The sequence below is a fragment of the Seriola aureovittata genome, chromosome 21, assembly GCF_021018895.1.
Source record: "Seriola aureovittata isolate HTS-2021-v1 ecotype China chromosome 21, ASM2101889v1, whole genome shotgun sequence".
NCBI lineage: Eukaryota > Metazoa > Chordata > Actinopteri > Carangiformes > Carangidae > Seriola > Seriola aureovittata.
Window position 1 is genome coordinate 2,728,997 of NC_079384.1, and position 23,806 is coordinate 2,752,802.

At 46.3% G+C, this 23,806-nt stretch overlaps 1 protein-coding gene across 3 annotated transcripts in view; it reads left to right on the plus strand.

Moving 5' to 3' along the window:
• The window catches only part of LOC130162128 (myosin-16), a 41,682-nt gene extending 17,899 nt beyond the window's left edge, over positions 1 to 23,783 (plus strand). For all 3 annotated transcript variants that reach the window (XM_056365703.1, XM_056365704.1, XM_056365702.1), the window contains exons 2-23: positions 1,182 to 1,409; positions 2,908 to 3,012; positions 4,856 to 4,942; positions 6,165 to 6,304; positions 8,420 to 8,510; positions 14,693 to 14,749; positions 17,481 to 17,567; positions 17,690 to 17,935; positions 18,007 to 18,124; positions 18,446 to 18,573; positions 18,663 to 18,859; positions 18,968 to 19,100; positions 19,190 to 19,406; positions 19,493 to 19,629; positions 20,142 to 20,245; positions 20,492 to 20,684; positions 20,770 to 20,973; positions 21,066 to 21,191; positions 21,274 to 21,444; positions 21,533 to 21,733; positions 21,820 to 21,966; positions 22,090 to 23,783. In XM_056365703.1, the coding sequence (XP_056221678.1) occupies positions 1,182 to 1,409; positions 2,908 to 3,012; positions 4,856 to 4,942; positions 6,165 to 6,304; positions 8,420 to 8,510; positions 14,693 to 14,749; positions 17,481 to 17,567; positions 17,690 to 17,935; positions 18,007 to 18,124; positions 18,446 to 18,573; positions 18,663 to 18,859; positions 18,968 to 19,100; positions 19,190 to 19,406; positions 19,493 to 19,629; positions 20,142 to 20,245; positions 20,492 to 20,684; positions 20,770 to 20,973; positions 21,066 to 21,191; positions 21,274 to 21,444; positions 21,533 to 21,733; positions 21,820 to 21,966; positions 22,090 to 22,242 (3,270 nt within the window). In that variant the 3' untranslated portion in view covers positions 22,243 to 23,783. The remainder of the gene's footprint in view (positions 1 to 1,181; positions 1,410 to 2,907; positions 3,013 to 4,855; positions 4,943 to 6,164; positions 6,305 to 8,419; positions 8,511 to 14,692; positions 14,750 to 17,480; positions 17,568 to 17,689; positions 17,936 to 18,006; positions 18,125 to 18,445; positions 18,574 to 18,662; positions 18,860 to 18,967; positions 19,101 to 19,189; positions 19,407 to 19,492; positions 19,630 to 20,141; positions 20,246 to 20,491; positions 20,685 to 20,769; positions 20,974 to 21,065; positions 21,192 to 21,273; positions 21,445 to 21,532; positions 21,734 to 21,819; positions 21,967 to 22,089) is intronic.
• The last annotated feature ends 23 nt before the right edge of the window (positions 23,784 to 23,806 follow it).

The window sequence follows — 23,806 nt, forward strand, 5'->3', positions numbered from 1 at the left end:
CACCCTCATGAATACAGTGATTGTGTGTTGGTGCACAGAGCCCTTCCGATATACAGGTGACATGTACTCAACACTGCGCTTGAACGCCTCCTGCTCAGACACACAGAGCTGCTGATCTGTTGACGTGCTGCTCACACTACGCTGTCTGCACAGACACAGTATATATATATATATATATATATATGTAAGTGCTTGTGCAGCACCAACCTGTGTGTGCAGACGTGTGCGTTTGTGCGTCGAAGCTGTGACTGATGTCGTCTTACGTTCGGGGGGAAAGTGTTAAAGGTGCAAACAGCTCAGCACAAGACAGAAAACTGAGCGTCTCAAAAAGTGCAGGGAACAAACTCAAACCAAGTACTTTTATGGAAATAAACGCAGATGGAAATGTGGTCGCCTGATCATTTCACAGATGCCCAGATATTTGGGTATGCTATTAGCTTGTTCCAAATGCCTTGCCCATGATGACTGGTCCATAAGTAACAGTAATAACCGGAGCAGGCTCTCACAGTCAGGTCTTTCACTCCTGTTATGGATGGCTGTTGACTAAGTGATCTGGTTTTTGGTAGAACTTGCTTATCAGGTCAGGACTGTGCGTCACCGCGTGCAGAGCTGCTATATTAAGACAACAGCAGACTAATACAGGGAAGATTTCCTCTGACTTGGGGGAGGATAAGTTTCATCTTGGGGCATAACCGGTGGTAAGATCCTCTTTGTATCATTTAATTATCTTTTTCTGGATTTCAGCCTCTTTTATTCAACTCATCCTTCATATTCACTTTTTTTTCACAGTCTTTCTCTACTGTTGTTTTTCTTGCCTCATTTGACCTCACTCCTTTTCTTTCTTTTAACTCTGTTAAATAGAAAATCTCTTCTTTAAAAATACTGTTATTGCATATGACAAATGAGTCATTTAAATGTAATGTAACATGATTATATTTGAGGTGTAAGTGCTTTACGAAGAAGAAAAAGCAAGTGATTGAAGTGAAATGAACAGGAGACCAGCAGCAGCAGGTTTACCCGGGTTCACGGACTCAACCCATCACACAGCTGTGTGAAACACAGCAGCAAAACTGGGGAAAAGAAAAATTAACGTGCATGTTGTGAAATTCAAAAAGTATCCAGTACTGTATGTAACACCGCAGTAATTAACTGACTGTGATTGTGTGTTTGGGACGCTGCAGGAGCAGGAGAGCGCCCAGGCGTCCGAACAGCGCTGCGTCCAGCTGGAGAAGGTCCGGCGCGAGTTGGAGCGGCAGCTGTCGGGTCTGTCGGACCGTCTGGAGGAGGAGGAGGCGTGCTCGGCCCAGCTGGTCCTGCACAGGGACAGTCTGGAGGCCGAGTGCAGCAGCCTCAGGCGAGACCTGGATGAACTGGATGGCGCCCTGACCGCGGCTGAGCAGGAGAAACGGGTAGGACACGATGGGATCTTCACCTCAGGACTGATGATACCTTTTATACAGATGGTACTGACTGTGTTCTGTCAGAAAGTTAATCAAAGACAACTAATTAAAGGAGATCTTGATCCTGAGTTACTCCATGTGGGGGCCCCCGAGGGCTGACAAACTTTACTCCACAGCAACGTCTCAAAGTTTTGTGTTAATGACATCGCTTGGCAATTTGACTGACAAAAAGATACTGAACCAACTTCAGCTGCTGTAGATAAAACAAAAAAACGAGGTGAATATGTAAAGATAAGTGCAGTATGTTCAGAGCTGCATCTAACTGTTATGAGCTGTTTGTTGCTGCGTATGTACATGTACCAGTAGTTGGTGATGGTATGGTGTTTTCGAGGTTCAGTTCACAACCCCCCACCACCACCAACCATACCCTGAATTAGCATTGGATTAGCATTAAAATTACGGCTAAATTAGCATCTCTAGCTTCTGTGTAGTTACTGTCTGACGGGGAAAACAGCTCAGGTGATGTCACAGCTTTGAGCCTCTTCTCGTCTCTTTATCACGTGACACTTAAACTTCTATCTCCCATTATTTAAACTTAAACTTGCTGCTGCCGTTCAGAAACAGAATTATTAAAGTGGTAAACAACACATTAAACGTTTTTAACGATGAAGAAGTGTCTCCTCTCTCCTCTGTGCAGACGGCAACAAGCATATTCTGCTCTGACGTCTCCATTACAGCCGCTCACCAGACCCCCGTGTCTCTCTCACTGAGGTGTATTAAAGGATTAAGATGCTATCGCCGCTCAGGAATGTCCCAGGAATGTACTGTACTCTCTCCACTGTATGTGAAGATGGAAAAACAGTTTTAACTGGCACAAGATGTTGATGATTCAGCCTCTGAAAGTTTACACTGATTAATTTTGATCTGGGTCGTGAAGTGACGAACTCGATCCTCCAGTTATATGAAGGTTTTCTTGGCTAATTGGTGAAGATGCTGTAGGAGAGACGTGGGAGAGGACGCCGGCACAGTGGGAGCAACAAGAACAGACTTGTCTGAGAGCAGTTGACACAGGGCTTTGAGAAAAATGACCCTGTCTAATATTTGTAGTGCGCTGTCATAACAGTTGTTAAAGCTGGACACGATGCGTCTGATCCACAGGAACAAACGCTCATCTGTCCGTTCTGAAAGAGGCGCACGGAGCTCCAGCAGATTCTTAACTATCACACACGTCCGGTTACGTCCTCATATAATATCTGCAAAATATTCCACATGCAAATGCAAAGCTGTGATGTTTATAAGAGGATAATTGTTTTGCCGTGTGGATATTCACCAGCCATCGTGGCTGCACGCCCGGGAGGAAAACATTAATAAACCACAGAAAGAGTTTTAGCAGAGCCAGATCAGGAAGTGCTGATAAGTGCAATAAATATTTGTTTAACTGATTTGGTTTGGTGATTCAGAATATGTTTTATCTAATGACCTCTCTCTCTCTCTCTCTCTCTCTCAGTCGTCAGACAGTGAGGTGAGGCAACTGTCGGAGCAGCTGCTTCAGAAAGACGAGGCGGTGCAGAAGCTGCAGAAGGAGAAGGAACATCTGGTGGAGCTGAGCCAGGTGAGAGTGCAGTGAGTGTTGTGACGAGTCGGGGTCCGATATAGCTGCACAGTTATAAAGTTTTAAAGGGCCGTTACAACAACTTAATATCACACTTCCATGTCGTTTGGAGGAAAAATGAAGCAGTAAAAGCTGAAATTTTAGTCTCTAGTCTGGATCCTACATTTCTCGTAATGCAAGCTTGATAAACGACTGCCATAAACTCTATAAATAAAGTCTACGCAACATCGATAACAATTTATTAGTCTCCAAGCAACAGGGAGATTTTCCTGATAACATCACAAGAGTTATTTATCAGTTTATTTTTAGAGGAATGATGGTGACGATACGGGTGGAGACAGATGGAGGTTGCAGCAAAGGTCTCAAAGCTGGACTCTCTTGATTGGCGCCTTGACAATTATTGTATTGCTGATTTTTAGATTTATATTTTAATGTTAAATTTTCATGGATGTGAACAGGTGCAGTCCAAAGAACACAGACACCCTCCTTTTAAAACGTCACAGGGTGTCTTTACATCGCATCAGTTCAAGCTCTTATTTCTGCACAATGTGTCACATGAAAATCAAAACAATAACAAAAGACGGTGTCGGTGACGTTGTGACAGTTTAATCCTCAGACTGTCTGTCGGTGTTGTTTGCTTTCGTTACCTGCCCGCAATGAATCTTGGGATATGTTGCCGCCTTCGTTGTCCGGACGCATTTGAATGAGCGCTCTGAAATGGGACAGTCTAGTCGCGCCGCTGTGACGCAGGATGAGATGCTGTGGTCCTCTTACTTGATTTTTCTCCCGATTTGCTCCAGCGGGGAGATTTCACACATGTGCAGCCCAGGCTCAGACATCTTGGAAATACTTCAGTTGTCATCACATAACTTCAGCATGTAACTTCAAAGTTCCCTCCTCAGATAGGAAGAGCCAACAGAAACACGCTCCATCCGCTGATGAAGACCATGAGATGTGGCCGAAAACTCCAACGTCAAGAATGAATTATGGCCATCTCCTGCGGTGTATACCACAGAGTCAGTTATAATCAAGATTTACGTCAGGCTCAGTATAAACTGTGTAATCTACACCCGTGCTCCCAGCGTGTCCTGCTGCTCAGCTGTATTTGTGATTGTTTATTAGTCGATATCCTCGTCCCGTACGCAGATTCCTCGCTTACTGCCCGACTGAGAGGGGAACATACGTCGAGGGAAACAGAACCATATGACCTGAAGACCTGCCAAAAGTGGCACTCGTGATAAATGTGCTCTCTATCACACACACACACACACACACACACACACACACACACACACACACACTCCGCTGATCTCTCAAAGTCAAAGCATATGCTCTGAAATCGACAGAAATCTTTATAAAGCTCATCATGCTCTGTGGCAGCTATAAGAGGCCCTGTCCACTAATCCCTCCCAGATGCCGCGACCGTCGGTAGCAGTCGGCTTCACTGTGTAATCTGTGGGAGCAGCTCGGCATCGAACCTCATTATCTCCCTACTGTTTGTTTAACATGTCTCACATTATGGATTTAGTCTGGAATACAAAGAGAAACCTGCGAGTAAAAACATAAGACGGATGGTTCCTGGCATCGCTGAGGCTCCTGCAGCTGTTTCAGTGAGTCACCGAGCGTGGCGTTCCAGTGCTTTTGTTCCCCGGAGAGAAAAACCTCTGATCCGTCAGATCAATCTGGAGGCGACGACTTCTGACATTTTCTTTGCAACCAAACGACTCCTATCTCTCCGAGCCGCCAATGTGGCCGACAGATGGATGTTGGGCAGTGAGACGGAGGCTCAGTGATTCAGGGACACGTGCAGCCCAGGCTCAGACATCTTGTTTCGTCCTGACAGCAGGCCATCGAGGACCTGCAGAGCGAGGAGGAGAAGGTGAACCTCCTGACCAAGGAGAAAACCAAGCTACAGATGCAGGCTGAGGATGTGAGTACCAATTCTGTGTATTTATATTTATCAATATGTCCACAGGTTATTTCATATATTTTTAATTTCACAATTTAAAACCAATCATTCCATCTGACACTGACGTAACTCGGCCTGACTTAAAGCTGCACTAATCACTATTTTTATGTTAACAATGGATCACATGACCATGTTAAAGTGACCGCTCGGCTTTATATGGGTGATTTAGCATTTTCCAGCTCGTTGCTGTGGTTTCATGGCCCATAACTTTCCTGCTGTGGTTCAGTATTGTTCCGTAAACCTATATTTTTAGCCACGGTCGCTGCTGTTTTTAGCGAATAGACCCACTGTAAACAACCTGTTTGGCTCCAAACAATCAGACAGACAACGTTAGCGACTCGTTGCTGAACGTAGCGAAGCATTTAGCAGCTAAAGAGCCAGATGTTTCCGTCAGGAGCTGGTGGAGACCAAACACGGAGCCTCTAATACGAAACCAAACGAACCCTAATGCTGGATACTACATGTCAGCGTTGTTAACTTAAGGTGTGTTTACACCGATGAAATGTTTTTATATGGGACCTTTAAAACAATGAGCTGAAAGATGCTGAGGGGAAGCACAAAGCGGAATAAGATAATTCTTCATACATGCATCACTATGACTGATTCATTCCATCCATTGTTAATACAAAAATGTTGATTAGCACATTTTAAAGCCATAAAGCAAAACTGAACTGTATCTAATATAAATGTATTAAGTCCTTGTTGTGTTTTTGTATAAATCTTCCACTAAAGTACCAACTTATAAAACCTCCTCATATCGTATCAGAGGTAAACTACACTGACCTAAGAGCAGAATGTTGGTCTGCATCCGACAGAAACACACACATGCTGCACATGTTAAATACTGTAGTAACATTAGGGTTATGAACTGACTGTTTGACAGTAATACGAGGAGTGGAAACTGAAGCTTATTTGACTTAATTGTAACCCTGTTAGCCAATAGGCCCTTGGCAAATCAGGGGAAACACTGAACACATGTAATTTTACGCTTGAAAATGGTCAGGCATAATAAGCGGTCGATATAAAACATATTGATTACTGACACAAAATATTTTAACTTCTGGAAATTACAGTTGAAGAACATTAGTCTTCAGTTGAACCCCTACTTTGAATTACACTCTTCTGCAGCTGCTTTACATTATCGCCATGAGCCGTATGTTTTCTCCGTCCTGTGACGCTGCAGTTGGAGTACCAGCTGGAGCGCCTTCAGCGCGGCGAGCTGGAGAAGAGCAGGAGGAGGCTGGAGAGTGACAGCAGATCTACTCAGGAGAGTCTGGGGGAGATGGAGAAGATGAGGAGCGGTCTGGAAGACCTCCTCAAAAGGTCAGTCAAAGACGAGCTCACTGCTGATGTCATGGAGTTCACAGCGTGTGGAAAAATCCAAGGCTGCGTCACAAAGTGATCCTGGTTTTTTGTCATCTATTTTTAGCCACGTTAGCTGTGTGGCAATGTTGGTCCACCATTTTGGATTCTATGAAATCTTGTACAGACATTCGTGGTCCCAGAGGATGAACCTCACTGACTTTGGTGATCCTCTGACCTTGTGAGTTTGTATTACTGTTAAATGTTTTAGACATTCATTGTCCCCAGAGGATAAAACATATTGATTTTGGTGAAATAGCTCGACGTCCTCTCGTCGTACTGGCATTAAAAGTTGAACAGGTTCCCAGACGACGATGTGAGGTTTATATTTTTGGGGGTTTTAGTGAAGTATGTCAACAACTATCAACAATGCATTGTCCTAAAATTTGATAAAGAAAGGAGTTTTTCATCACCTCAAAATTTCCTACTTTAGTGTTTATTTCTAATTACTAAATGTTAGTATGCTAACATGCTAAACTAAGATGGTGCTAATGGTAAATTTCTCAGCTCCACTGTGGTAAACTACAGCCTCACAGAGCTGCTAACATGGCTGCAGACTCTTATTTTATTTTCCTCCTCTTTCCCTTTGATGTTCGTTCCTATTAAATGATGAGAACACACCGAGTTGTTGTTCTTTTCTCTGTAACTTGTAATCAGTCACGAAGTGGTAGATGAAACGTAAAACTAAACTAAACCCTCCAGTGAGTGAAGACACACCAACATAAACATAAATATATTTGGCAAATATACATTATGTTTATAGCTGACATCATAGTTGGCCTAAATGTTTATATATATACTATATAAACCCACCTCATAAACATTTTCTATCAGCTTACACTCAGAGCCGGACGCGTGTGACAACAGGTCTGATCCACGGCTGTGATCGTATCTGTTAACCCCGAGGAGAGAGACGAACTGATGGACTTCAAAAACACACTGACTATCTGATGTGATGCTCCTGTCCTAAGGCGGAAGAGCTCAGGCTCCGAGCGGCGGTGGTATCTAATATACCTGCTCCTCAGTCCAGCTACCCCCCCCCCCCCCCCATCCCCCCCTTACCCCCCCGCTCAGTGAAATCCCAACATGTTGCTCTCTGCCCTGGAATCGCTCTGTTCTTCCCCCTGCAGCAACAATCAAACGAAGAGCCGACTGTCAGAGAAACACACATACACATAAATACATTGAGGAACAACATCACCTCAGTCGTGAAGGTTTATGAAGTTAAAACTTGTTCTCTTTGGCATCGAGACCCTCATCAACAAGAGAGTGACTCCTCTTGTTGCTACGGTGCTGTTGTTCAAACACGTCAACTTTATACTCAATAAAGCTTTACTGGCATCAAGCAAGTCTCGCTTCATGACAGCAACTGATGCGATTGCGTCAGTATCATAAACACGATTTTAACAGTAACATTTCCACATCACTCATCAAATGTCACGAGCCTGAAGTGAACATGAATGTTTTTCTTTTCTTGCACAGGCATTGTGGCAGAACATTACAGTAATGGATCCCTGCGTCTGAAAGGCAATAAGCCAATACTGTAACAGATTGATCAAGCCACCAATGTTGTGCATTCCATGTCCGAAAATGTGCCATACTGAATTATTACAGTGGTGGAACATCTGGACATCTTCACCTTTCTGCACTCCTTCCTGGCTGAACAAGTATTGAGATTATTCAGTAAACATTTAAAAATGTGCACCATGAAAAATATCTCAAATCTAATATCTACCTTTTATTTCATAACCTTTCCATCACTCACGTGGGAACTTGGGTCTTAACATCACACAAACATTACACTGCTATGCTGCAGTATCGTAACTGATCTGTGAATGGTAGAAGCTGAGTCAAGATAAGTGATAAGATCACTTTGTAGTATTTGGATGAGTTTGCTCCGGTTTGCTAAGTTAACCTTGAGAGTTTTTCTTCATCTCTTCTAGAAGCCTTTCAGTCGGTATTACAGTAAACATGGAGCTAAATGAAACGGCTTTTGTATTACTTCATAACATTAAAGTTTTTGAACTGACCCGGATTTCTTCTGATTCATGTTTTAATCTCTCGCTCTCTCTGCAGGAAGGATCTGGAGATCAGCAGCGCCAGCTCCAAGCTAGAAGCAGAGGAGGCTCTCAACACTGGACTGCAGAGGAAGAGCAAGGAGCAACAGGTCAGTGTTCATGTGGTGTGTGTGTGTATGTGTGTGTGTGTGTGTGTGTGTGTGTGTGTGTGTGTGTGTGATGGTGCTTGGTGCAGGGCAGAGGCTCTGCAACAGCAAACAGGCTTTGTACTGTCGCTCATTCAGGAGGCAGTGATGAAAGTTTGGCGTCAAAGATTCAGAGAAGGTGAGGTTTATGCTAATTAATGCTAATTGCTGACTGACCTCAGCAGGTCGCCTGTTGGAGCTGAACAGTGGGGTGATATTCTCTAATGTTTTGTGGCTTTAGTTGGTGCAAATGTTTCAATTCAGACACTAGAAAAATGAAATGAGGCTGTTCTGTGTGAATTGGGCTCAATCTCTATAATTCCCTCATTACAAAACCAGAATGTCTTGCATCTAGAACATATGAATGCATGTGTTTCCCTCTTTCGGTTGATAGTCATCTCCCAGACAGCAGGACTGGTATGTGCCTTCTGTCTGCAGCCTCTAATTCGACAAGATGTGAAAGTTTTCAAAGAGCTGCAGGATTGCGTTTGTGTCCTCCAGTACGAGCACCTGGTAAAGATGGTAAAGAGCACAGGAGCACTGATCCAGGCATCCTCAGGATATACTGAACATAACAGCTCCATGGAAGGTCAACAGGAAGTGCCACAGACGTTGCGCAAACAGTGACAATGCAAGAATTTTTAAAGGTTGAGTTTTCCTTTAAAACACCTTTAACCATAAAAGAGGAACGAATCATTAATAACTGGATGACATTTGGTTGGAATGACAACTGAATGGCTGGCGATCAGTTTCCTAAAAGCACACGCAGGGAGCTCAGCTGTAGCTTAGAGATGCATTCCTGCCTTTCAACAGAGCTTCTGGGCTCTGCTCTGTGATTGGCCGAGTCATTTCACAGCTCCACGCCTGTCAGGAGAACGTTAAAACACACCGCCTACATCCAAACTGATAACCATCTCCTACCTCGCTCTGAAGGTGTCACTAGCTGCAGCTGGGGGTAGTTCAAGGAAGAAACAATTCCCTCCTTTTTTTGAGACTCAGATTTCTAACATGCAAGTTTCCATCATGAGGACATTTTCAGATTAAATGTTCAGGCCGCGTCATTAAAAGTTTCTATATTTAGATATTTAATTTCAGTCTCTGCTAACCAGACCATGTTAACGATGAAACAGAAACAGCCGCCCGCTAACTGCAGCTGGAGACAGCAGTCAGAACCGCCGTCAGCGGTCTGCAGGCAGGAAGACGGGACGATACCGGCGCTGTCCGAAGGAATACTCCGTATGAACTTAAGCATAAATGTGATTGGTTGTGACACAATCCATAAACGAAATGCAGCATTGTGGGTGAAGACCAGCGGCGGAAAGATACGAATCACCAACTTCCAGTCAGGACTTTCAGAATAAAATCAGAGCGAAAAACATGACGTGATTTGGGCCTTTGAGTCGAGGTGTCAGGATTTGTGTCCAGGCAACCATATACTGAACTAGTCATGTGATCACAAGTTCAACTCAATCGTGATTCTACCTAAAAAAAGATTGTGACATGATCGCCCACCCCTCCATCAGCTGACTGATGTCAAGTTAATGAGCTGTGGAAAAGACGGCCATAGAGGTTTGTGACATTTATCCCCAGAGGATGAACCCTGATAACTATTATCTACACCGTGATCACATGATTTTTCCTCTAGTGGCACCAGTGGATGAAAACTTTGGGTCAGACAGAAATATCTCAACATGATTGAATGTATTATTCTTAGACATTCATGGTTCCCATCCACCTCCGCCTGCGGGTTCAGACGCTCGACATGCGTCCTCTAGGCTCGACCAAATACCCGCAAAACCGACGACATTCCCATCCGCCTCAGCTCCACTCAGCACACAATCATCGTTTAATTGTGATCAGGATCCCTGTTTTTGTTTGGACTGTGTTGGTTTCAGTGCTCTACTTCCTCTGGTGTTTAGTCTGCCTCTGTACAGAAGTCAGAGAAGTTTATACTGAGGCTTTTCATGTGAATCTCTCTGTGCCATCCTGATGGAATCAAGCAAGTCTGAGAGCTTTTATCTGTGTCACTGGAGCATGCTGCAGATAATGTGTTTTGTCTGTATCTGTCCCTTGGACAAAGCAGAAAAGAGAGAGAGAGAGAGAGAGAGAGACATTAGGAGATGGTAGTTTCAAAGTTCAGGTGGCTCTGCCTCTGGGAGCCTGATGTTTCCTCCAGAGGTTCGTCGGGGGAAAGAATAACGAGCGTCTTTGTGGAGTGAAAGCTGATCTGTGTCTTTGAGGTTTTCACGTTTACTGTAGCTTTGGCATTCTCCCTATGGAACAATGAGGCTATTATGCAGCGTGCATGTGCATGTGTGTGTGTGTGTGTGTGTGTGTGCGTAAAGACGCAGGTGGCCGGCCAGCTGAGTGGACGGCCCACTCAGTCTGGTTTTGACGTAAAGGTCACATGAATATGTCGACAAACTGCAGCAGGATGACAGAGATAGCTTTGTCCATGTTTAATGATGACGTCTCCTCCCCCTCTTTAGTGCGCTGTAATTCAAACAGTTAGCTCGGAGGCGGAGTCACGGAGGTCGCGGGCCTGCAGCGCTGGTTCCTTAGTGGTTTTATTACACGGCCGTTAAGCAATTACACTCGGGGGGTTGTCTCAATCTGAGGAGATGGAGCTCAGTCGCGCCCTGAGGTCTGTTTGGTTTGTACCAGGTGTTTCGTCACAGAGCTGATAACAGTCCGACCTTCAGCTGATGTTTTTCATATTTTCTCATTCACCTCTGTGTCGAGTCATGCAGGTAATTTCCTCTGACTCGCAGTGAACACAGTGAAGTTGCCAGGTTTGGTAAAAAGACCCGAACTAAAACCTGGACTCGCTGACCGCATCTGGCAACCTGGGCTCGTAGCAGGAGACGCTCCACACAGAGCTGGACTCTGACTGTCAGCAGCTGCTCTTATTCACAGGAGGGAAGCCGTTTCTAATGATGTGTGAGGTCAAATGCAGAACTTGGGTTATACAATGTCCATGCAGACTGCACAGCGACACTAGGAAAGAGACTTAAAGCATAAAGAAATACACTTCCGGCTGTGATCATATAAGGAACGTACAAACCTGATCTGCACTATCCTGTGTAGAGGGGAAGATATATAATTAATCCAGCTAAGCTAGTCCCAGATCAGCAGCCTCCCTCCCGGCTCCCCGTCGACAGCTGAGTTTGCAAACAGCAGAAAGCTGAGAGGGAAGTTTGGGGATTTGAAAACAGTATGGAGTATTGTCAGAAAATCAGGGAGTGTATCTTAATGATGCATTTCCTGTAGCTGATGTGAAACTGCTTCATTGTTTTAACCTCAGTAACACAATCAGAGGATAATGACGTCTCTATTTTACATCTGACTCAGCTGCAGACTCACGGTAAATAGAGACACCTGCGCGGCGTCTCTGATACCGGTGACGTCACCTGTGTCGTCACCTGGCCAATCAAACAAGCGTGACTCTGCTGCTGGAAGCTGCACACTGCCATCTGAAGGCGTTCAAGGGCCCTGAGTTGTGCGAGCATGTGTGGACAGTATGGGGGACTCTTCAGCAGGTGGTGCAGAGGCACGGCTTCCGATCTTGTTTTCCCCTCTGACTGATGTGGGGGGTGGGGTGGGGGGGGGGGGGGGGGGGGGGGGGATCCTGACAGGATGTAACTGCCCACGCCCCCTGAACATCCCCTCAGACACAAGCTCAGGAGGAGACATCACCCGTGAGGCCACATCTGAATCCAATTTATAGACAATTATTATAGTTTCAGAGCGCAGTGGAAAAAAAAGAAAAGGAAACTTCAAGCACAAACAATTATCACAAACAATTACGGAGGTTAAACTCTGCCGCCCTCCTCAGCGGCGCTCACTGGGCTCACGTCTCCGAGTAGAAACGTTGACGTGGGATAATTTCATTCAGAAAAGTTTCACAAAATCATTGTTTAAACTCTCTGCCGCACACAAACGGGCCAAATTGCGTGTATCCTTGCAGTCTTGGCTCGGACGTCCCCACACTGTCAGTACACTGTGTTTTCTACTATTGTATTAGAGCCGCAGTATTTATTTTGAGGCCGTGGAAAGTAGGAATTTAACAAGAAACAGATATGTGAGTGGGGAACGCTGAGACAGAAAGAGGCTGTGCATGCACGAGGGGGTGTGGACAGTAAAATGCCGGAGGGGATCAACAGCAGTGTGTGTGTGTGTGTGTGTGTTTGAGTGTGTGTGTGTGTGTGTGTGTGTGGGACAGTCAGTCAGTCAGTTGGGCTGCTGCTGCCTCACCATGGCTGTTCTCTCTGCGGACGTCCTGCGCTGGCATGTGAGTTTTTATTTCACTTTGTCTGTTTAAGCAACTTTCAAGAGACTGTGTCACATGTGATTCCACCTGTGGGACGCTTCTGAAGCGCGTAGGTGAACTGTCTCTGCATTATAATGAATCTAACATGGCACAAGTGCAGGATGATTCCTCCGTGTGTTTATTTTGCCTGATAGTTTCATGTCCGGGAGCTTTTTGTTTTGTGTGTGTGTGTGGGTTGGCGAGCGGCTTTCACCACATCAGCGTGCGGAGGTGTTGTTGCTGCGAGCGGCCCCGGGGCCACACGCCGTGTCAGACACGCTCCCTGACACTGAGACGTAGATAGAAGCTGGAGATAGTCGACAGAACATGACACGACTTGGAAGGATGCGGCAATTTCGGGAAACCAGCAATAAATTTTTTACTAGCGGCTTTGGCAGAGGATTAGTGGAGCAGCGATGTTTCTGCTGGGGATTTATTTATTTGTGTCGGGTCGTTTCTAAATGTTTTACATGTCGAGGCAGAGAAATAAAATTAAAGTAAAAGACCTGTATTTAAAATGTTACTGAATAGGTAAATGTGACTCCACAGAGTGTGATACTGTTATTTATTATATGATTACATCACTATTACTAATACAATAATATGTGAGTAGCATTTTTACTGTTGTAGTTTGTTTGGAACCATTAATTTGAAATTTATATTAAAGTAAAGTAATTGAGTAAAGTTCTGTGGTTACCATGGTTATAATAGTTCTGGATTTTTCATTAGTTTTTAGTTTTATTTCGTTTTGACTTTTTCGGTTTCAGTTTAGTTTTAATTCGTTTTTAAAGCAGGTTTTCTCTCGTTTAGTTTTTATTCATTTCAGTGTTTTTTTTAAATGTAATACGTGGGATGTGTTATAACTCCAGCATGAACACTGAGAGCCAATCAGCTGTGAGATCCTGCTGACATGCACTAGATTTCATATCCTCCCAGAATACCAGGCTGCTGTATGAAATAAACTGAGACATTTTCACTATAATTTGAGTTTATTTTAGTTTTTATAAACACACAATACAGTTTCAGCTACTTATAGTTATTTTTATAAAGCCTCGTTTTTATTTTTATTTCAGTTCACGAAAAAGATTTTTTATTTAGTTTTTGTTTTTTCGTTACGAGCAGCAGCAACAGATTTATCAGATCTACACGTCACAAAATCATTCATTTCTCATTAAGCATTAAAGGTCATGTAAATATTAAATAATGCTTTATTACAGGCTGCAAAGCAAGTTGTACATAGTTGTTAAAATACAGAATAATCATTTTAAAAGTATAAAGTTTTGTGTCACGACAATATTGTGTCGACCTTTTGATGTTGAATATGTATTTTCTATAACTTTATTCAAGCAGGAAATGACCTCACTTGGAGTGAAATTTAACAATGTGTTCTCGCCAAAATAAAAGCACAAACACACAGTCTGTATAGGTGACAGAATATATAACCCAGCACTGTGAAACCAAGAGGAAGCAAAAACATAACACAGATTCCTCGAATGTCATGAAAACGGCTGCGTGTGTCTCTGGTGGTGCTGACCGGACATAGCAGAACCAGCCCTGGGTCAGAATACAGATAATGATGGTGGCCACAGACATTCTTGCTCTAAATTGCTACCTGAGGAAAAAGCCAAATCCCCGGAGCGAGCAGAGGCCTCACCACACACAAGTGTCGCCCTGAAATAGCAAACAATGTGCGGAGGTGACGCCCCATTTGTTCCCTGTCGGGGTGATGTGAAACCAGAGCAGCTCAGCTTCAGATATCCTGCTCATGTTCCATATTTCAGTGAAAGCAGACTGTTTTATTTTCTCTCTCTCTCTCTCTCTCTCTCTCTCTCTTCAGGCTCGCATCGAGGAGCTGGAGGAGGAGCTGGAGGCAGAGCGGGCCATGAGAGCCAAGGTATGGTACATCTACACAACTATAAGGTGCTGTGTAACACCCCCCCCCCCCCCTCCCCTCCTACCCTTCTCCCCTCCTCCCCTCCCAGAGTGAAACAAAGAGCAGATGAGCCTTTAAATCTGGCTGCGGGGCAGGTAAGAGGATGCCAAGCAGCTCTGGGATCAGCTTCAACGTTCAGGAGCAGTTTGAGGATTGAAGGGGAAAAAGATCTTCTGATGCGTTGGCAGCCGGTGAGGTACATGTGTCGGCGCTGCGCCTCTGGTCACCCCCAAACTATCAGCACCTGTGATAATAAACTTGGTGGGAGAGAGGACTTGTGTTTCTGATTAACACACAGGGCAACCCCAGAGGCGGAGAGGGACCCCAACATCCTCCTTCCTCCGTCTTATTTCTTATTTTTCCCTCTCTCTCTCCTCTCTCTCTCTCTCTCTCTCTTTCCGTCACGCTCACACACAAACTTCAGAGCACCTTCTGTTTCTTGTAATCCCTTCATCTCGCTCCCTAGAAGCAAAATCATTGTTTCGAAATCATTGTTTCCAATTCGTCTCATGCGGTGTAACCGGGTTTCAAAACAAGCGCGCCTGGTTCGTATGAAGCTAATCTGCCAAGGTGGGCGCTTTAAGTGCTTGTTGTTTCAGCGGAGACGCTCTTAAAGTGTGTGTGTGTGTGTGTGTGTTTAAGGCAGAGAACCGGCTCGTCCCTGTTAAGACCCGGCTTCAGTTCCCATGTTACAGTCGTGAGGGCAGAAATGCAAAAAAGGTGCATATTTCACCCCGAGTGTTGAATGGAGTGACAGTGAGCCTGAGGGCGTGTTGCACTCCCCTCTCTGGGTGGTATTCTTAATGGTGCTCGCCGGGACCCCCACCACCACCACCCCCCCACCGGCCTCCGAAGCCAAGAGGCAGGCAGAGACACGCTTTATCTTTATCTGCTCCTCAGAGGAGCTGCAGTCGAACATACCTCGGCTGCACACAGGCTCTCTATTGTCAGGCTCGGCTCCTCAGGTCGCACAGGGGGGGGAGATCACCGGGAGATACAGGGGCCGACAGACAGCGCCGTTGTCCACGGGATCCTCCTGCAGCCCGGTTCACACTCCTGTGTTTGTACAGTGGAGAGTTCTCACTCGCTCGGTTTGTGATCTGTTAGACAAACACAGACATCAGCGTGTTTTGAACGAGATTAAATCAGGTTCAGCTGAAACTCACACCAAAGAAAAGCACTTATTAATATTCATATGTTTGAGCAACGGGTCAAATAACTGTGTGTAATGTGAAGGGCTCCGAACTCATCAACTCCATCCTCCATCGAGATATTAAATGATAATAACAAGTAGGGTAACAGTAGCTGGTATATCAGGGTTGTTATGGAAACCGCAGTTTTTATTCTTAGTTATTAGAAGAACTATTGTCTTCTCTCACAATCTACCTGACCGCACCGTACAGAACATCACCTCACGAAGATGTTTAGTGGTGCAGCACCTTTCAGCACGTTGAACCTCTGCACTTCACTTACACTGGTTGTGCACATATAGATTAATGGACAGCTGTAATGGACTTGGCGTACATGCGTCTTCACAGAAACAGGGTGTTGACACAGATTAGATTTCTGGTTTTGTGTAGCTGTGATCGGAGGAGAACCCGGGTCACTCTGGAGACTGAGGCGACGCAGACGTACGTCGGTGTTAATTCACGGACTGAGCAGAGACACACTCCCACCCTTTTCACACTCTTGTACGAACGAAGATAAATCTCCCTCCTCCTGCAGCAGGAGAGACGTGAGGAGCGCTGACCTCCCGTCAGCAGGTGAATGGGAGTGAGTGGTGTCGGGTGGTGCTGATCCGGAGGAGCTGTTGACTCAGTGCACGGCGTGGAGGAGAGCGATGAGTGAAGCGAGTGCTCAGGGCCAGGTTGTAGACACAGAGGGTGGGGGGTGGGGTGGGGGTGAAAAAGGTGTCATCTGTTTTCCCTTGTTGTGCCTGAGGTGGGTCGACGGCTGCGGCTCATCGGTGCCATCAGGGAAGACTGAGGCTGCAGCTTTTACAGAACGCTCCCAACAGCTTCGTCTGTCTTTACATCAGCTGTAAAAGATCAGCTGCAGTGTTTGTGCTTGTAACGGCCCCCGCAGTAAAACCTCTCTCCATGTGTGTTGCACCAGGTCCCAGTCACACACTCTCCACGTTCCTGCAGCTTTAGATATTTTATTTGTTTTGCACGTCTAAAACTGTATTTTATATTTCATCTGATGTTTTATTATACGGTTTATGTATAAATGTGTTTTATGTTTATAAGTTTTATTATCCTGCTGGAGCCAGTGTGGATTATTTTATGATTGTATTTGATTTTTTTCTGGGTTTATTTGTTTGTTTCTCCTAAAATATAAAGTATAAAGTTCATGAGATATGTGTGTATCATGTTGTCGGATGTTGAGCAGTGAAGAAAGCTTGAGGTAACGTCCACAGGAAACAGCAGCTCAGCTCATATTTGGACTGTGACAGCAGCTGAACTCTGCACTGATCTGATTGGATACCAGCCACTCTCCTGACCTCTGACCTCAGGAGAGATTCCACTTCCTATTGTGGGCTGCCAGTCATACTGATCCCTGGGTGGTTACATATCCTGTCCAGCAGAGTCAGAGCAGATGAAGCTCTTCAGTCTGATGTTTAATGTATTGACAGAAAACAACATGGTTTATGAGGCTGAAATAAACCTTCCTGTGTCTCTGTGTTTGTCAGGTGGAGAAGCAGAGAGCGGATCTGACCAGAGAGCTGGACGATCTCACCGACCGACTGGAGGAAGCAGGAGGAGTCACCGCCTCACAGGTGAACTGACGGCCACTTAAAAATGTTGGCGGTTCACATCCGACCCCATAACAATACGGAGGGCGAATAATATGTTCTCAGAGCTTCTTTTTGTTTTGTTTTGTTCTGTGTGCGATCAACAGATGGAGGTGAACAAGAAGCGAGAGGCCGAGCTGCAGCGTCTGAGGAGGGACCTGGAGGAGTCCACGGTCCAGTCCGACGCCCTGGCCGCGTCTCTGAGGAAGCGGCACAACGACGCCACGGCGGAGCTGAGCGAGCAGTGCGAGGCTCTGCAGCGGGCCAGAGCCAAGCTGGAGAAGGAGAAGCAGAACCTGAGGATGGAGGTGGACGAGCTGGCGGCGTCGCTGGACAGTCTGCAGAAAGTGAAGGTCAGGATCCGGATCCGCTGTCACCGGCACAAAGGTTTTCCTTTTCTAACTTCTTTTGTGTCGCGCTGCAGATGTCCTCAGACGGTCAGATGAAGAAGCTGGAGGAGCAGCTGTCGGAGGCCAACAGGAGAGGAGACGACCTGCAGAGGACGCTCACTGACCTCAGCCTGGCCAAGAACAGACTCACAGGTACACCGACCTCAGACCCAACCTGAACTTTGAGTCAAGAGATCAGGGAGCTCAGTGGGAGGAGGTCTTCTCTTATTTTCTGTTGCTCAGAGATGGAAAACATTCTGCTTCTGCATCTACTGTCACAGTCAGAACTGTTTGGTTTATTTCACTGTGTAATGTCTTCATGGGAGGTTTAACAGAGTTTATAGTCGTCATTGAAAAATGTGCCAATATGAGGGGCCAGCAGAGGCCCCCCCTTTCCCCATGGGGGGCCCCTGGTATTTTCCTAGTTTGCCTCTGAGGAGTTAAACTGTAAACGCTTCTGTGTTCTTGTGTCAGCTGATAACGCAGACGTGAGTCGACAGATGGAGGAGGCGGAGACCAGAGCCAGTCAGCTGACGCGCTCCAAAACTCTGCTCCAAACCCAACTGGAGGATCTGAAGAAGCAGCTGGACGAGGAGGTCAAGGTCCGTGTTCCAGCTCGGCGTTGGAAACATCAGTGATGAATGTGATAATTCTGAGTTTTTCCACTCAAGAGTCGTGTTTCTGTTGCCAGTGTAAACAGGCGGTCAGCAGCAGCCTGGGCTCAGTGCGGCAGGAGTGCGAGGTTCTGAAGGAGCAGCTTGAGGAGGAGCAGGAGAGCAAGCAGGAGCTGCAGCGCCTCGTCTCCAAGCTCAACAGCGAGGTGACGCACTGGAAGACCAAACACGAGTCTGACGGCATCCAGCACGCCGACGAGCTGGAGGAAACCAAGTGCGTGGTGTTGACGCCGGCTCCCGTTGGTCATCTCGACTCTGAATGTGTCTCAGTGTTTTAATGTGTGTGTGTGGGCGTGTGTGTGTGTGTGTGTGTGTGAGACAGGAAGAAGCTGGCGACCAGGCTGCAGGAGGCCGAGGAGGCGGTGGAGGCCACCCAGGCCAAATGTTCCTCACTAGAGAAAACCAAACAGAGGCTGCAGGGGGAGGTGGAGGAGCTGTGCATGGACCTGGAGAAGGTAGAGCAGGAGAACGCACCGTGTGAGTGTTACAGTGGCACCAACGTCTTTGTCGTCATCCCTGAACATTTTCCCGCTCTGTGTCCCAGGCCAGCGGCTGCGGTCAGGCTCTGGATAAGAAGCAGCGGGTCCTGGAGAAGCAGCTCGGAGACTGGAAGCAGAAGTGTGAGGAGCTGGTGGCCGAGGTGGAGGGCTGCCAGAAGGAGAGCAGGCAACACGCCAGCGAGCTCTTCAAACTCAAGACGGCACACGAGGAGTCTCTGGAGCAGCTGGAGGCTCTGCGCAGGGAGAACAAGGCTTACCAGGGTACGATGGGACACGCGGTGGTGGAAGGGGCTAATTGATGGCTAATTGGCTAACGGTAACCATGGTGTTTGTTCTCCGTGTGACAGAGGAAGTAGCCGACCTCACAGATCAGCTGTCAGACGGAGGGAAGAGCGTCCACGAGCTTCAGAAGGCGAAGAAGAAGATTGAGATGGAGAAGGAGGAGCTGCAGGCGTCACTGGAGGAATCTGAGGCGGCTCTGGAGGTACACGGCTTCACACTGACTGTCAGCTGTTCCTTCTGATGCGTCGCAGCGTGGCGTCCCATCCCAGGAGGGGACTGGGCCTCAGTCTGCAGCACAGAGTTATGATGCATTTATGGACAATTATGTCTGTGTCTTATCAGTGTAACAGTGGAAAGAAATATTGCAGTTGCAGGTTACATGAACTAGAGGTAGCAAGTAAAGTGAGCATTGTAAAGGTCACATCTAATCAGAATGAAATCCAATCATTTTGTCCTTGAGTCCAGGTGAACGTTTGTACCAAATTTGAAGAAATTCCCTCAAGGTGTTATGAAGAACTGTGTTTTGTGAGGTCACCGTGACCTTGACCTTTGACCTTTAGCCACCAAAATCTAATCAGTTTATCCTTGATACCAAGTGAATGTTTGTTCCAAATTTGAGGAAGTTGCTTCAAGGAGATATCCGAGATATCGTGTCCACGTGTCTCCTCGGCGAGGACGAGTTATTCAGACGCTGCATCATCTCTGTTTCTCCAGGTGGAGGAGACCAAGGTGCTGAGGCTGCAGCTGGAGCTGTCTCAGGCTAAAGGAGACGTGGAGCGACGGCTGCAGGAGAAGGAGGAGGAGACTGAAGCTGCGAGGTATCTCTTCTTCTCTCTGACAGTCCATCCATCCACAGCGCTGACACTCTGTCCTACTCTAATTATTCTTCATCCTGTCCTCTATCTCCCTTTACTCCCTCTACAAAGTCATTACATTGTCTGTGGAGGTAAGACCTGCTTCATTAAACTGTTCCCACTTTAAACTGCTTCGCTGTCTCTGCAGCGACACATGCACATGTTTATTACCTCCTCTCTCCGTCCGTTAATCCCTCCCTCCTCTGTCAGGAAAAGCCACCAGAGGGCGCTGGAGTCCCTGCAGGCCAGTCTGGACGTGGAGGTGAAAGGCAGAGGGGAGGGACTGAAGCTGAAGAAGAAGCTGGAGGCCGACATCAACGAGCTGGAGCTGCAGGTGGATCTGCTCACCAAGAGCAACGCCGAGCTCGGCAAGAGCGGCAAGAAGATGCAGCAGCAGATCAAGGTGCGACGGCCGTGTGATTTTCTCCTTCGCCTGTGGTTTGTAACGGTCTGAGACTCACAGAGCGAGTGTCCTCCCCTTGTCCTAGGAGCTGCAGGCTCAGCTGGAGGAGGAGGTGCGGAGCCACGAGGAGTGCAGGGAGGAGCAGGCGGCTGTGGAGCGACGCTGCGGCCTGTTGGTCAGCGAAGGGGAGGAGACTCGTGCGGCCCTGGAGAGCACGGAGAGGGTTCGCAAGACCCTGGAGGCGGAGCTGCAGGACGCCAACGAGAAATACGGTGACCTCAACAACCAGGTGAGGCGCAGCGTCTTCGCTCTGGAGCGCCGGCAGACGCCGAGAGTTTAATCTGATCTCATCACGCTGTTCCTGTTTCCTCCCGTGTGCAGTTCCAGTCGGCTCTGAGCGGGAGGAGGAAGCTGGAGGTGGATCTCCAGACTCTGCAGCAGGAGCACGAGGAGCTGCAGGGAGAGCTGAGAGGAATCACAGACAAGGCCAAGAAGGCCAGCTGTGAGGTAAACACACACAGGACCGATCGGAGATCACAGCAGGCGAGTTTCACACATGCTTTTAATATATCTTTTTAAACGGTGTCAGTTGGCCCGGGTGGGGGAGGAGCTGCGTCTGGAGCAGGAGCACACGCTGCACCTGGAGAGGGTGAAGAAAGGTCTGGAGGCTCAGATCAAGGACATGAGCGGGAGGCTGGACGAGGCCGAGCAGATGGCTCTGAAGGGAGGGAAGAAGATCATCCAGAAGCTGGAGGGAAAGGTACGGAAACGTGTCTGACCTGTCGTCTGTGAACACGATGTTCTGTCATCGATATTTGAAATGAATGTGTGTGTCTGTGTGTGCGCAGGTGAAGGAGCTGGAGCTGGAGCTGGACTCGGAGCAGAAGCGTCACGCCGAGACGGTGAAGACTCTGAGGAAGAACGAGCGTCGGCTGAAGGAGCTGCTGTTCCAGTCGGAGGAGGACCAGAAGAACCAGCAGAGGATGCAGGAGCTGGTGGAGAGGCTGCAGAACAAGATGAGGGCCTACAAGAGACAAGTGGAGGAGGCCGTACGTCGCCCCGTCCTCCTCGCCCCAAAACATGTCACCCAGAGTACAGACTGCATCTCTTTAATCTCACACTGTTGTTGTTGCAGGAGGAACAAGCCAACATGAACCTGGCCAAGTACAGGAAGACGGTCCATGAGCTGGATGATGCAGAGGAGCGGGCGGACATCGCTGAGTCAGCGCTCACCAAGATCAGGACCAAGAACAGAGGCAGCTTCGGCAAAGGATACTCCTCTGTGAGTAACTGCACACTGTCAGAACTCATGTTAACTTCCTAAAATCCTGATTTTGTAACCAGAGGTATTTTTCCCTCTGTGGTTGGTCTGAATAATGACGGGGTCGTGTCTGTGCTCCTCCAGGGTTACAGCACGCCGTACCCGGGCCTGGTCCGGTCACCCAGCTCCGCGGGCTCAGAGGGCAGAGGAGAGAAGATCCTCAACGACGACAACGAGTCGGTGAGCTCGCTCATCCCGGCATATCTCAACTCGCTGAAGAAGCTGATGATCGATTAGAGATGTGACGTCGCCGCGGTCGAGTCTGACTGTTTCTAGTTTCTACGTCGTCCTGCGCCTGAAGAGTTGAAACAGTCTGAAACATCAGGGAGGATGAAACAAGTTTCATAACAATTTCAGGTCGTAAAGCAACAAAAACTCCTTCCTCTGTGTCTGTAACATCACAGCTTTAATAACACGTCTATATCCACTTCATCATATTTGTATCTCTAAACAGATTGAACATGGAAAACTGCTTCACTCTAAGCGTCACCACAGAGTTAGAAGTCATGTATAATCCATCATGTGAATCACGAACATCATCAACAAATCTTTCATTTACATTTGAAAATGACACAAAATAATAATAATAGTAACTATTGTCGGCCATGACAGATTCCTGAAGCTTTTAATCTAAAGTGTAAAATATTTTCCACTTATAAATATGTTTTTGAAATAATAAAGCCAGACAACAATTCAGTTAGAGTTTATTTAGAATAGATTAACAATGTAGAGAAGCTAAAACTGCAGTTAGCTAGCTAATAGATAAGGCCCTCAGCTGTCCACTAGCTAGGAAGCTAACAGTAACTACTTTTAGTAACTACTATGGGAGAGTTAATGCTCAGTGTTTTCTGTAATTTTAATAACATTTTCTAAATGCTGGTTCAATGAACAATGAGGTCAGTAAACATGTAGCATTCGTCGCTACAGTTTTAAATGAACTAGATAAGGTGGAAATGAGCTAAGTTACAGTAAATATGGACAGGACATTATGATGTCACAGTGAAGTTGACCTTTGACCTTTTGGATATAAAAGGTTGTCACTTCATAATTTTATCCTATTAGACATTTGTGTTAAATTAAGTCATAAATAGTGTATGAATTCAGGAGTTATGGCCAAAAACATGTTTTGTGAGGTCATGGTCACGGTGACCTTTGACCTCTAAATTCTGATCAGTTCATTCTTCAGTCCAAGTGTCCAACCTGTGTCACCAGAGAGGACATCTGAGGGTTAAACATCTGACAGCACCCTCAGGTTCTGTAGTGACAGAAAGCAACAAGGCTAGGCTAACAGGTTAGCAGTTTAGCTTTGGCTGATTCTTAACAGTGATATTGTGAAGAACATTAAAAGCTATAATCTACATTTCTACATGTTAAATACTTTATATTATACTTGTTTAAAGTCAAACTGGTGACCTTTGTAATGTTTGATCACATTTGCGAGTGGCAGCTGTGTAGTGTGTAATGTGGTGCGTTACATAAGTAATATACAGAAGATTTGTAGATGAGTTCATCATTAACTAATGGTTTATACACGACTTACAACCAGTCATTATTATAAAGAGTAGCCATGTAATATATTCAACAAGGTGCCATCAACACGTGGGTTACTTTAGGTCAATAATAAGAATCTCAGTGTATTTTAACTCTTTGATAAAGTGTATCTCTGAACCTTTAACCACGTCGATTTTCTCACTGTTTAAACCTGTAACAAACATTTTACTGTTGAATGTGAAAATGTGGTTTTTAGGAAATAAAATTCCTTTTTCATTTATTATTCAGATTTTGTTCAGCGTGATCATTC